Source organism: Manis pentadactyla, chromosome 4, assembly GCF_030020395.1.
Source record: "Manis pentadactyla isolate mManPen7 chromosome 4, mManPen7.hap1, whole genome shotgun sequence".
Lineage (NCBI taxonomy): Eukaryota > Metazoa > Chordata > Mammalia > Pholidota > Manidae > Manis > Manis pentadactyla.
The window spans coordinates 46,324,499-46,338,703 of NC_080022.1; the positions used below are offsets into that span (position 1 = coordinate 46,324,499).

General features: G+C 43.6%; 1 protein-coding gene across 2 annotated transcripts in view; it reads left to right on the top strand.

Moving 5' to 3' along the window:
• The window catches only part of C8A (complement C8 alpha chain), a 61,242-nt gene extending 48,482 nt beyond the window's left edge, over positions 1 to 12,760 (top strand). Inside the window, exons 8-11 of one of the 2 annotated variants that reach the window (XM_036911221.2) lie at positions 3,282 to 3,413; positions 4,538 to 4,698; positions 8,381 to 8,603; positions 12,227 to 12,760. In XM_036911221.2, the coding sequence (XP_036767116.2) occupies positions 3,282 to 3,413; positions 4,538 to 4,698; positions 8,381 to 8,603; positions 12,227 to 12,378 (668 nt within the window). In that variant the 3' untranslated portion in view covers positions 12,379 to 12,760. The remainder of the gene's footprint in view (positions 1 to 3,281; positions 3,414 to 4,537; positions 4,699 to 8,380; positions 8,604 to 12,226) is intronic. The other variant, XM_036911222.2, reaches the window with a different exon arrangement.
• The last annotated feature ends 1,445 nt before the right edge of the window (positions 12,761 to 14,205 follow it).

A 14,205-nucleotide genomic window follows, 5' to 3' on the forward strand; every position in this document is an offset into this window, starting at 1 on the left:
AGGACAGGTCCTTATTCAGATTTGTATCATATTCATATATTTTTTATTCTCCTTGTGTCTACACTGTCCAACACACAATGTGCAAGGGATGGTACATGATAGGTGCTTACTAAATTTTTCTGACAGCAGAATTCTTTAGTCTGATTGTGAGAAAAATGGAAGTTCCTATGGCCAGGATCCTCACCTGACCCTAAACTACTGGATGATATAACTGGCCTACTGCTAGGCTACTGCTTCCACACCTGTAGGCAACAAGCTATTATTGACTGAGTCACTATATAAAGATCTCCTCCCAAAACTCTGGGCAGAGGCAGAGGCAGAGACAGAGGTGAATTACAGACCTGCAGACTGTTGGATGTACACGTGATTCTAGTGCTCGACTTACCAACGTGATAATAAAGCCAGATATAAACCCTTTTACCCCAAGAACATTCCATTGTCATTCCTCAGTCTCACTGAATCCATAGTGAATGTGCCTCAGGCCAGACACTGATGCAGTAACTGTAATTAGTGAAAATACCACAGGTTTCTAAACAAGACAGACTTGCGTTTGAATCTCAGCACCACCATTTTTTTTTAGCTGTATGGCCTTAGGCAATATAATTACCCTTTATGAAAGGGCATCTCAACTAAAATGAGAAGTGTGGGCTCTCAAAGGATACTTTCAGCTCTCACGTTGCATGATTCTTAAGTCACAGACCTCCCCTAACTGGCTGGTAACCTCTTTTGGATTCCTCAGAAGTCAATTCTTTGCAATCAAGTCATGCTGTACAAATCAAGCTGAAATTCTCTTCTCCTTGCAGCACGTGGTAGGCTGTCGGGGGACCCTCCATGAACACATTCACCCAGCCGCATTAATCAGCGGGTACTGTCACTTTAATTCGGCAGCCCTCCACCACTCACCTAAGTAATCACTTTGGCTTCTGCCTGTGGATTCCTTTCACCCACTTTTGTTTATCACTGTTGAAGCATTTTTTAATCAAAACAATTAAATATGCTAAATCTTCCTCAATTAGTAATGCAGTAGAAATTAAAAGTGCTTGAACGGAAGTGGCAGAAGCAGCCCTTTGCTGGGTGCTGAGCGCTGGTGCTTATGGCATCACCGCTCCTGGCACTTTGAGGGGAGGTGCTCGGAAGCTGACGCACATGGTCACCGGGGTTGCGGTCGCAAGGCTGCAAGGGGTCTGGTGGGTGAACAAGTCCAATCCCTCCTCGCCATAAATGGGAGACTGAGGCCCAGTGAGATCACAGGCCTTTCCAACATTTATACATGGTGTCTGTGACTGGGAATTATTTTGTTTTACTTAAAAAAAAAAATTTGTATGTATTTAAGGCACACAACATGATGATTTGATATATATATAAAACAAGACGATTACTATAGTCAAGCTAATTTAAATATCTTCTCCTCACAGTTACCTTTTTGTGTGTGATGAGAGCTCCTGAAATCTACTCTTGCAAATTTCCAGTATTCAGTACAATATTATGAATTACGGTCATCAGATCTCTATGCTTATTCATTCTGCCTAACTGCAACTTTATTCCCTTTGACCATCATCTCCCCATTTCCCCCACCTCCCTGTCCCTGGCAGCCACCATTCTACTCTCTGCTTCTATATATTTGACTTTTTGAGTTTACATATAAGTGAGATCATGCAGTATTTTTTCTTCCTGTCTCTAGCTTATTTTACTTAGCATAATGTCTTCTAGGTTCATCCATATTGTTGCAAATGGCAGGATCTCTTTCTTTTTTAAGGCGGAACATTCATATATATGTGATATAATAATTTCATGTATTTAACTTAGATACATTAAAATTATATGTAACTAAAATACATATAGAAAATATTTATATATTAAAATTATTATATATTATTTTACATATAAATACATTAAAATTATAAAATAATATACATAGTAATTATATATCATATGCAAATATATATACATTTATATATCACAATTTCTTTATCCATTCATCCTAGTGACTGGGATTTGAGTTCAGGATTCCTGACTTCTAAGATTCTATCAGATGCCCGTATCAAAGGATATATGACATCATTTATTCACTTATTTTTTTCATTTCTCAATCATTTATTCTTAGAAAAAAGTTCCTGAACTCTTCCTCATTGTGCTGCTCTGCTGACCAGAGTGGTGAATAATATACAAATCCTTGACCTCATGGAGTTTGCAATCTAATTGAGGTACAGGCCAGTAAGCTACATTGCTCAACCCTCTCTTGAAAATGCTGTCATCCTTAGCACAATTGAATTACAGGCCTAAATTAAGTTTACTCTGTGGTTGCCAGAATAATACAATGACTGGCAATAATTACTATATAGCTGCAGTTAAAGGTAATGATATTTCAAAAACACAAACTCCAGTTCACAACCTTCTGAAGACTTTAGCTACAGATGAAGTTGAACTCTGCAGTGATGGTCAATATCTTGCTTCAGTCTACTTTTCTAGCCTTATGTTGCCAGGCTGAGTAAGGGTGGGAAACCCACTTCTGTTCACTTGTTGGCTGTGGGATCATGGAAAAATACCTTTACTGCTTTGAGAATTATGTTTCTCATCTGCAAAATGCAGGCTCCTCAGTCAGTCCTCAGACATAGACAAATAGAGACAGAGAATATGGGACTCAGTTCTCGTGGGGTCAGAAGGCAGACTGACTCTCCATGGAGGTCTGTCCATCTTCTATCAGCATTCTGGCCTCTCTGGGGTGCCAGGAGGACCTGGGCAAAAAAAAAACCGTGACAAATATGATCACCAGGCCCAAACAAAGCACACTGGCAGCTCTGAAGAGAGAGGGAAGCATTCTGATCCAAATATACTTCATGGAGTAAGTGACACTGGAATCGGAACTTGAGAAGGCTTGGCAGGGTGGCGCAATGGGAGACAGGAAGGGGCAGCATACACAGAATTGCAGAGTGAAAACGGTGCCAGTTACAGGCCAGGTACTGTGTGAAGCGTGAGGTGTATGGAGATGGATGAGCGAGAATTTTTGCTGCCTCAAGGAGGCTTAGTAGAGATGGTGTAAAGGAAAGAGAACTAGCAATTTTGAGCAACTAGTAGCTGAAGTACATATTTTTTCTCACTTCAAGAATTATTTGAGTTGGAACCATACAGAAGAGAACACTGAAACTGTGTTAAAGAACAGGGATTTCAACCCAGAGCTCTTAGACTCCAGCGCTGAGGCTGGCGTTAACTGCTGTGAGCTGGTTGTGCATGTTAACTGGCTTGTAACGTCACATTTGTTTTTTGCTGTCTCACCACTGCAGGTGTTACCAGCGAAGATATCAAGACATGCTTTGGAGGCTCTGTGGGCATTAGCTATGACTATTCGGATACCACGCAAATTAAAGGAGGTTTATCAGGACAACGATGTGAAAAATTTGGAAGTGGTGAACCCAGTAAGTATTAGTAATGAGTCTCCCAAAGAGAGGCCAGACTTTTCCTTGGACACAAAATCAGAACATGGAGACTTTCTCCCCCCTCAGTTGATTCTATTGCAGGCAATGGTCACACTGCAGAGCTGCTAAGTACCCAGACTAAAGAGCTTGTAGTGGGCTCTGTTTTAAATTCACCACAGGCTAAAATCATCTTAGAAGTACTTGACTTTGTATGCTGCACCCACCCAGATTTCAAGCACTAGATAAAGATCTAAGTAAGAACTGGGATGAAAGGAATGTGTAGACAGAACCTGGGAAGTCCACTGCTGAGATGAAGACCCCTCAGGTTATAGTCCAAAGAGAGAAGGATATGGTTACCAAGTCCAAGCTCAAAGAATAATTATTAGAGAAAGATTTTATAAGACTATTTTGTGGCATTTCCTGAACAAGTCAATATAAGTATTCATATATTCATTCATCAAACATGTATTGAGCATTTGTTTTTCAGGTGGGAAACACAGAAGATGCAGGGATGATGCAACAGTTTATAATGTAGTGGATGAAGTAGATATGAAACAGGTTAAGTTACTCCCATCGCTATAGGCTACTCATGCCCCAGGACCTTATGTCAAATTGCTTCTCTCTGATGTCCTTCCCTTCTCTCTCCATTTACCTGCAAAGATTCATTTACTTTTCTAGACAACTCACCTTTATTCTTGACCACCCCCCAATCCCTACTGTAGGTCTGATTATGTCTTTCTCTGAGCGCCTACTTAGCCCTGTGGAGACATCTGTCAGAGTACCTATAATATTTAATTCAAACTATGTGGTATATCATAGGCACTGAGGAAACATTTGACACGTGAATGAGTAAATGAAAGAATGAACCATCCATTTCCCATCCTCTCCCCCTTCCATGTTGGTCAGGCTGTCCTCCCCATGTCTGCTCTAATGCAGAGGGTGAGCCCCTTTCCAGGCCTTGGTCCTTCTGCCTTGTCCTGCCAGTTAACCAAGCAAGGTAGAAGTATGGGAGGCAGATCTGATGAGAGAGCACACAAACTTTTACCAGATCTCATTAGTGGAGCTTCCCAACCAGTCATTTGACCTTTTTGGGAAATAAACTAATGCAGTTATCCTCTTGATAGTAGATGGCAACGGGAGGACCATGGCTGTGGAAGACATCATTTCTCGGGTGCAAGGTGGCAATTCTGGCTGGGCTGGTGGCTTGACACAAAGCAGGAGTGCCATTACATACCGTTCCTGGGGAAGGTCATTAAAGTATAATCCTATTGTTATTGATTTTGAGGTAAGTCTTTTCGCAGTTGAAGAAATTCTACATCCATGAGGAATGAAAGTGAAGCAGACCAGATCATTTCATATTTCTTATTATGAGACCATCAAAGGACAAGATTAAATGTAGTGGCACACTGAACTGGTGGTCTCCCCCATGCCCGACTATAGGGAGTGGATGACTTCAGACCCAGGTCTCAGGAGAGCTGGAATCAGATGCTTAATATCTATCTGGTCAGTGCCTAGTTTTACACTAATAGTCCCAGAACTTCCTCAGGATTAGGCCACATTAAAAAAAAGTGTATTTATACATAAAAAACTTTTAAAATCACATCTGTTAAATTGGAGATTGGCAAACTTTTTCTGTAAAGGAGCAGTCAGTAAATATTTTAGGCTTTGTGGGGCACATACAGTCTCTATTGTACAAGTTCTTATTTATTACAACTTTCTAAAATGTCAAAACCATTCTTAGCTCAAAGGCCATACAGAAATAAGCTGTGGGTCAAGTGTGGTCCTGAGCTGTAGTTGGAAACCTTTGCTCTAAATGATCTCTTTTCCTTATCACAGCAAATCTCTGGCACAGACATGATTCTTCCACTGAAAAGATGAGGAAACTGAGGCTCTAAAGTAATCAGGTGGTTAAGGTCACAGAGCCCCTATGTGGCAGTCTCTTAATCTCAGACCTTGGGACTTCATGCTCAGTTCTCACTTCCCTCTAGCCCAGCACCTTCCTTAAAGCCATGGTTCTCAACCTCTCAGGGGAAGTTTTGCTTCCCAGGGGAAACTTGGTGTGTCTGAGGACATTTTTTTTTAATTAAAATATCACTGATACACAATTTTATGTTGGTTTCAAATACACAATACAGTCGTTCAACAGTTACCCATATTATCAAATTGTCTGAGGACATTTCTGATTGTCACAAACATGAGGTGCTACAGGTATTGAGCAAGGAGAGGCCAGAGATGCTTCTAATCCCTCATGCACAGGACAGCCCCACAGGGGCCATTGGGCCTCAGAGGTCAACGTTGCCAAAGTGCCTTAAAATCCCCAATCTCACAAAGGGAGTAAAATTGTATTCAAATTGCAAAGTGGATTACTCTACCAGTTGCCAAACTACTTCTATTAATTTGCAAGATAGTCCATTAAAAAAAGAGTTGTATTTGGGGTTTTTAAATATTGTTTTCCCATCCATTTTCTGCTGCTCCTCTCTTATTTTCTACATGTATTTAAAATTCCAGATATGGATACATTCTGCTTCTTAAAAGATATACCAAGAGTTAAACCTAAAGTCTATTACAGCACCCTGCTCTCTATGAAGAAAGAGGTCAGATGGATTAACCCTGACTTCATTTCTTCTCTAATGAGTAAGGGACCATTTTTATGCACCTGTAATTCACAGAGGGTCTGAAAATTGCTATCATCAAGCTATTAGTGATTTGGGTAAAAGCTGTAAAATTGATATTAGGAGTAATACATAGACTTTCACAGGCAAGAGGTGAACTTCCTGTTGCCTTAAGCAAAACTTCCAAAGAGAAGGCTGACAGTCATGATTTGCAGAAGACTAAATACTGTTTTTTAGGAAAGATATATCCTAGATTAGGGGTGAGAAAGACAAAGTTGATCTCATGGCTCAGCCACCTTTTTTATGTGTGACCTTAGACAAATTAGTTCATTTTTTGAGCCCCAGTTTCCTGCTCTATAACATGGGGCTAATAAAATGTTACATCACGAGGGAGAGAGAAGTACATAATTAGAAAATGTCAGTTGAAGAAACAGTCATGGAAGTGAAGTTGCTGTATCACACCTGTTTTCTCATGGTAAAATGGAACAAGACCACGGCCAGTATTTTTCAAGATCTAACATTCTAAGATTCTTTTCCTCTGCCCTTCTTCCCTCCTTTAAGTCCCTGCCAGCCCTTCCCAAGGAGTGTCCGCTTTCCTCTTCCTGAGGGTGCTCGGGGAGGGACGTGAGGGATGGGAGGCTGGGTGCTAAGCCCCACTGGTGGGGCAAAGGGAAGTTACTCAATAGTCCCAGCCTTCCCTGGAACTGAGAGTCATTTTAACCAGGGCCATGAGGCAGCCTGTTCTGAAATGACTTCCTAACAATGTAGCCAAATTCCCTGAACTTCCAGTAAGTGATCTTCTCCCCTTGGCTGGAGGCCCAGCCAGTCTTGATACAAGTAGCCTGGTAAGCTCAAGTGCAGCCCCTGACCACAGGTGAGAGTCTGTTTGCTACAGATCTTTCTGTAAACATTGCCAGGAACCCATTCAAGGCTACGTGAGTGCCCTCCATTGACTTCTGATTCTAGAGAAGCGTGATCACTCCAGTGTGGCTCATCTAACCCCTGAATTTCTCTGTGACCTTGGCAAATCCCTCCCCATTCAGGGCCTCAGGACACTCTCCTATAAAATGAGAGATGTGGAAAAGAGATTCCGTTTTATGATTGTGCATTAGAATATATAGCACTATAAGGATGCTGAAGATAACCATATATACAGGCAATTTGGAAAATACTGGCTTTTTTTTTTTGCTACATCTAACTAATAAAAATGGTGTTTTATTTTATACTCTTCTTCCCTTTTGCAATGGTATCTCTCACTCATTACTTCTTCAGCTCCTCATAAAAATTCTAGGAAGTAGGTTATTATTCCCATTCTGTAGATAATGAGGCTCAGGTTTAGAGAAGGAGTTGTAGGCCCATAGCTAGGAGTGAGCAGCATTTATTTAGCTTTTACTATGTGATAGGACTTTCCCATCTATCAACTTTAATCTTCACGGTAAACTAGGAGGGTAGGATGACTGTTCTCATTTTACAGATGAGGAAGGGATGTTCCATGTGTACCTGGAAAAAGTAGAGCTGGGGTTTGATACTCGATTCTTCTGGATCCAGATTCAATGTTCTCTACTGCATCTACTACTTCCCAACCAGGGGGCAATTTAGCAACATCAGGAGACAGTTTTGGTTTTCAGAAAATGCTAGTGGCATCTAGAGCATAGGGAACAGAGATGCAGCTAAACCTCCTACAAGGCACAGGACAGCCCCGCTGTCAACAAAGAGTTACCCAGATGGAAAAGCCATAGTGTCAAGGTGGAGGATCCTGGATGACAGTCATTCCTGGAACAGGTTGTCTACCTATAAATGAACCCCCTACACACACACACACACACAAGCTCATCATACCTATACCATTAGGGCAAGTATTTACGACTACCTATCAAGGAATTTATTAGTTCTTGCACTGAAGGTTGACAATCAAAAGAAAAAAATACACACATGAACACACAACATGCAAAAACTTTATAGTCTTCCAGCTTCCTAAAAGTGCCAGAGGGGGCAGATGAGTTGGCATGAATGGCTTCTGAGCTCTCTTCTTCTTCTGGGATTGCGGGACCACAGGTTGTTCAAAGTTAAGTAGGTCCATGTTCGCAGTGGCTCTTGCACTGAATTGTGTGATCCTGAGCTAGTCACCCAAACATTCTTGAGCATCCACTCCTTCATGTGTGGCCTGGAGAGTTTAGAGCATGCTTCACAGCTTCACAAGTGCTTGCAAGGATTCAACTATAGTGGAGAAAGTTGAGTGTCTGGCTCAGTGCCTGGCAAATAGCAGGACTTCCAGAAGTTTGGTGGCCAGCTCTTGGGCTTTGGAAAGATGGACAGAGTCCAGACAGGGGTCCTTGGTTCTACTTCTATCCACAGATACAGCCCATCCATGAGATGTTGCGGCACACGAACCTGGGGCCCATGGAGGCCAAACGCCAGAACCTGCACCGGGCCTTGGATCAGTACTTGATGGAATTCCACGCCTGCCGCTGCGGACCCTGCTTCAACAATGGGGAGCCCATCCTTGAGGGCACCAGCTGCAGGTGTCTGTGTCCCCTGGGTCGCCAGGGCCTGGCCTGTGAGCAAATGGAGCAAGAGGGTAAGGCTTGTGCATCCTCACTCAGGCCCAAGCCTGGTTCAGCTCAGAGGGGCCAACATAGGAAGGGCTTTGGGGTTCCCAGCCTCTCCTTTACATGTCCTCTTTCCCACTACTCTGGGAACCCACACTCTAAGCTTTATGGCTGACTCCCCATATTAAATGTTTCTTATGCTTTCTCCCTACCATCAAGACCCTCTCTCAGATGAGAACTGACAATAGCATTCATTGCTGGAGGGATATATTCATTTCCTAGGGCTGCCAAAGCAAATTACTACAAGCTGGGTGGCTTAAAGAAATTTGTTGTCTCACACTTTGGGAAGTTAGAAGTCCAAAGTCCAGGTGCATTGCCCAGGTTGGTTTCTCCTAGAGGTTTTGAGGGAGGATTTGTTCTATGCCTCTCTCCTGCCTTCTGGGGGCTGTCAGTGACCCCTGGCACTCCTCAGTTTACAGATGTGTCATTCCAATATCTGCTTGTCTTCACGTGGTGTCACATGCTATTCTCCACTCTATGTCTCTGCTTTCTCTTCACTTAAGAACATTAGTCATTGGATTAGGATCCATCCGAATCCAACATGACCTCATTTTGGCTCAATTTCATCTATAAAGACCCTATTTCAAGTAAGCACACATTCCCAGGTACTGGGGGTTTGGACTTGTGCATATCTTTTGGAAGGACGCAATTCAACCCAACCCAAGGGTTAAGAGCTGTCATTACAGTGCAAGGAGTTATAACTAAAAGCAAGGTGGGAGCAAAGAAGGTTTAAAAGTATAGAGCTAAAGCAGGAACCAGCTGGGACCAGGGAAGAACATGCTCAGACAAGGGTTAGAAATTTATATCCCCCAAAGATGAAGAAGTCTGGAGACCTGGATGTAACTCGCCACTATTTCACTACCCTACTGTGGGGCACTGGTTAATCAGTTCTTTTTTCTGGGGCTCACCTTTCACATTTAAATTTCTTTGAGCTCCGAGAATTTCTAGGTATGCCCAAGTCCCTAAGCTTCCAATGTTCTGTGCATACCAAACGGCTTATATGATATGTGGAATGATGAAAAAAAAATAGGAGTTACCAAATCAACATATACATAAAGTCCAATTGGCAACTGCAATGAAGAAAATGTGAGGGAAAAAAGTCTGGGTGGGCAGACCTAAGGTACTCCTGTTGGGTCCATAAAACAAGCAAGTGAAGTACAGATGGGAGATGCACAGAGGGTAGATGAGGGAGGCCAGTTTTAAAATGAGATGATGGTGGGTTATAATTTCCCCACTTGAGAAAGTGGTTCTAATGGGAGGCAGGATAACATAGCTCTGGTGTCACATAGGCTTTTGGGTCCCAATGCTGCCAATTTTCATCTGAGATCCCCTGTACAAGAGGGATAATGTCAGCACCTTCGTCACAGGTCGTTTTGAGGATTCAGCGAGCTGATACATGTGGCAAGCTCTCTTGTAATACGAGGAAGGGGGAGCTCCTTTAGTGAGGGTCTGTCCTGGCATGGGGCTTTGCTAAATCACCCCTTTACTGGCTGAAGGAAGTGCAAAGTGGGTCCCAGCAAGCTGCCTGGTATCCTGTAGGAGGACCTCTGACAGGCTGAGCCAAGGTGGTGAGTGCATATCAGAGTCCTTACGAAGGAGGGCACAGAGAATGAAAACCAAGCAATGACCAGAGTCGAACCTGGTACAATTTCCTCATTTGAATTAGAAAAAGGTACTGCCTGAGAGGTGAGTAAACTGGGAGAAACAAAGAAAACCCCTCCGGGCTAAGGTCTCCCAGCTCCAGGTCCCAGGGATTTCTCGACTTTTCAAGCAGAGTGGACTGGGTCTTGTCCCCACTCACCCCACTGGCCAGGCAGCTTTCCCAGAAGGACCAAAGGTCAATGAACAGAAAGAATACCCAACCCTTATTCTGTGCCAGGTGCTATTGCAACACTTCACACACAGGAATTAATTTATATCCCCAGGAATTTTATGAGATAAATACTAGTATCAGCCCTAGTTTACAGAGGAGGAAGCTGGGCCAGAAGGAAGCTCTAAGTCATCTAGCTGGGGAGTGTCAGAACTACGTTTTGGATCCTGGCAGTAAAATGCTAGGAACCAAGCTCCTGTTACATTCTACTGATTTATATCCTAAGAGCCAGGAAATTTGGGGAATGAAGGCAGAAAGTCTGAGATGGTTGCACTGACTATCATTCTGGAGGGAAAGACAATGTCCCAGTTTGTGGTTATCAGCCTGACCCAGCTTCAAGGGACAGACGAGTCCTGCCTGGGTAATTAGAATTGTGGCATGTCCAGGGCCCTCAGAGCCAGTGACTTGCTTGGATACCTGTCCACACAGCATAGAGGCAGAAGGAACAGGGAGTGTGGACCACCTGGATATACCTCTTCAGTGGGCCAAGGCTAGACTCAGTGTGGCCCTGCTGAGTTGTATCTATACACACAGTGGGCACTGGAGAAGGGTACAGGGGGGCAGGATGCCAATGATCTGGTGGCGGCGGCAAGGCACAGAGGGCTGGGTCCTCCTGTAGCCCATTCCCCCTAAAAGATAGCATTCAGTCAATTACAGGCAGCTCATGGGTGTTCCATTAACCTTGTTCCAGGCAGGGTGTGGACATCAGGTGGACTTGGAGCTATCAGACTGAACTTTCATCAGAACAAAGATTGATTGGCAAGGAAATCTAAGGCTAGAGAGTCAGCCACTGTGCAGACCAGTGATGTAGGTCCCCAGAGACCTTCCTAGCAAACCTTTGCCTGTGAGGACAGAGTGACAGGGGTGGGAGAAATAGAGACAGGGATCCCTGCTTGGCTGCCCACTAGGGAGTATGATTACAGAGCTGGAAGGGGCTAGAAGATAATCTAATCCCATGATATTCACACTGGGATCTGAGGAAACCTAGGGCCTCAGGGGCTGCCCCAGGGGAGCAGGGTAAGCTTGATAGTCACCCAAGCTTCAGAAAGAACATGTAAGACTTCATTTAAGAGAAAAAGATAGTGATAAAAATTATGATGGAAAAACCCCACTGGATTAATCCATCCTTTTCATTTACAGAGGTGAAAACAGGCTGAGAGAGGATATGGACTTGCCCAAAAGCACAGAGCCAGTAGGAGTCAGCAGCCCCAGGCTAGGGGGATTGTATGCACTGGGTTTTCAGAGACAATTAATTCATGGTCAGTGCCTGTGTTCTGATGCTCTGCACAGAGAAGCTGTCACTCATTGCAGCCCCATCGTCAGAGGGAGTTTGATTTGCAAACCCTCATTCAAAAGCCTAGCAATCCTCTCCATAGTGGTGTCCGGCTGGCTGTGAATCCCCAGCTGGGCTGTGCTCTCTGCTTTTCACACCCTCCAGTGGTTCCATGTCATTCCGCACCTCCCCCTTACTCTACTATCCATCTTCCACGGAAACACGGATTCCAATTTCATGAGATGGGCTCCCAGTAGCCCCTTCTAACTCCATCTAGGGTTTCCAATTAAGTGTGGGGCAGCGAGCACAGAGGTCTTGGTTGGCTACACCAAGGCATTTCCCCAAGGAGAGGTTGCAGACCACTCTAGGCGGGATGGGCCTCCCTCTGGACCATCCGAGCTGCTTCATGAATGTTAACCTCTACCTCCCCTGGGAAATTATCTGTGCAGGAGCCAAGGCAGATGGCCGCTGGAGCTGCTGGAGCTCCTGGTCAGCTTGCAGAGGAGGCACCCAGGAAAGGAGGAGAGAATGCAATAATCCTGAACCCCAAAATGGAGGTGCTGCCTGTCCAGGGCGGAAAATGCAGACCCAGGCTTGCTGAGGGTCTCTGGGCACAGACTGGGACAGAGGCAGCTGATGTCACCACCTGCACTGACCCCTGGATGAAGACGTCTTTCAGCTCAGAGGAAACGCAAATCAACATGGACTTTTTTCTTTGTCCTGCCAGCTCCCAGTCCTGTCATCAGCCCATGCCATCCATAGCCAACTGTTCTGTGACCCACAAAACACAGTCATTCAACAACTGGGTGTTGAGTATTAGGTAGAGACTCGGTCCTGCTTGTGGCACTTTGGTTCATCCAAAAAAAGAGGAGAAATCTCAATCCAATCCATGTCTCAGAGGCACTTTTAGGACATTGCAGGTACAAGGCAGGCAGATGCCCTTGAAACAATCAAAGGCCAATGAAACAAAATGGGGAGAATTATTTCAGTTCTTTGATAACAATATTTGTTCACTCAAAGACCTATTATTAATTGGTAGGATAAGTAGATACACTGGAATAATGAGAAAAAGTTAAAGACTGACTTGAATTCCTTCAATTTTCCTTCATTTGGACTCAACATTTTCTTGTATTCCTTCAACTAATCTTTCTTGTTTGCTTAAGTTCTTACCACAACTAACATCTTTCTCCCAATTATTTTCTCATGGCACACTGTTCTTTTCCTTTGCTGTGTTTTTCACAATTAATAATTATATATTGGCTCCCATATCTCTGGGGCTATTTATGACCTGCCTTCCCATAGAGGGTGATTTTGAAGGCAGGGTTCAGCTTTGTTTGGTCCAGCACTATATCCCTGAGTCCAGGGTTGGGCTTGAATTGGGAGGGATCTAACCAGCACCTGCAGGTGAAGTGAGGGGCTGAACTCAAGTCAGTTCAAAGATGTGGTCCATACTGGTCAGCCCCTCAGAGTAGAGAGTGGATCTGGAGGGGCCAACTAATGACAATCAGTGCCCCTTCTCTGACTCTGTGGGACAGCCAATCATGCCAGCCTGCTTGCTATCCTTACAGTGCTCCAGTCATGCCTCCAAGTGGAGAACATGTGTTGCATTGAGTTCTCTGTTCCCTGCAGGTTTCTTGTATAGATTGTGAGCTCCTTGAAGGCACAATCTGCATTCCCAGGAATTATAAGAAATATCTGTTGACTGACATATAGTGGTGTTCCTTATCTTTCCAGAATCCTCACTCTTATTAGGGTAATAATAAGACATATATATGTGGTTTAATTAGAAGGTGTTATAAGGACATAGGAAATTACTGAGTTAATGCCAAAATACGTGGCACAAAATAAGTGCCAGAGGAGACCAGGCGGGAGAGTGATTTATGTTTCCTTGTGTGTTTGTGTATTTTTCATATATTTTTCATATGGAATGGGGCTTGACCTAAACCTTGGGGGATTTTTGAAATAGGCAAAGAGGAAGGAGACCTTTAAGACAGAAATTGCTCATGTAACAAAGTTTGAAGGTGAGAAAAGATACTGGGGGAGTGTGTAGAAAAGGGGGAGTAGGGAAAACGGTGAATAGAAATAAGTTATATAAAACACTTAGCACAATGCCTATCACATAAAAATATTAGCATCACCCTTATTATTATTATTATGAAAGCTTATAGTTTAGAAGTTTATTTTGGACTCTTTAGATCTTAGTCTATGTAAAAGAAGACTCCCTTATTGCTCCTTATCCTGTCATTAATTTACCTTTTATTTTTCAGCTTAATTTACACTAGTAATTAATTTCCATTCATTATTTCCTGGGGAGTGGGTAGCAGTTACATGCTCGAAAGTGATGGGAGGCCGGATTGGCTGGGCCAAGAGGCAATTTGCAGAGGACATTCAAGCTTGATCTAAGAGCTGTAGTTCTCTTACCTTGGCT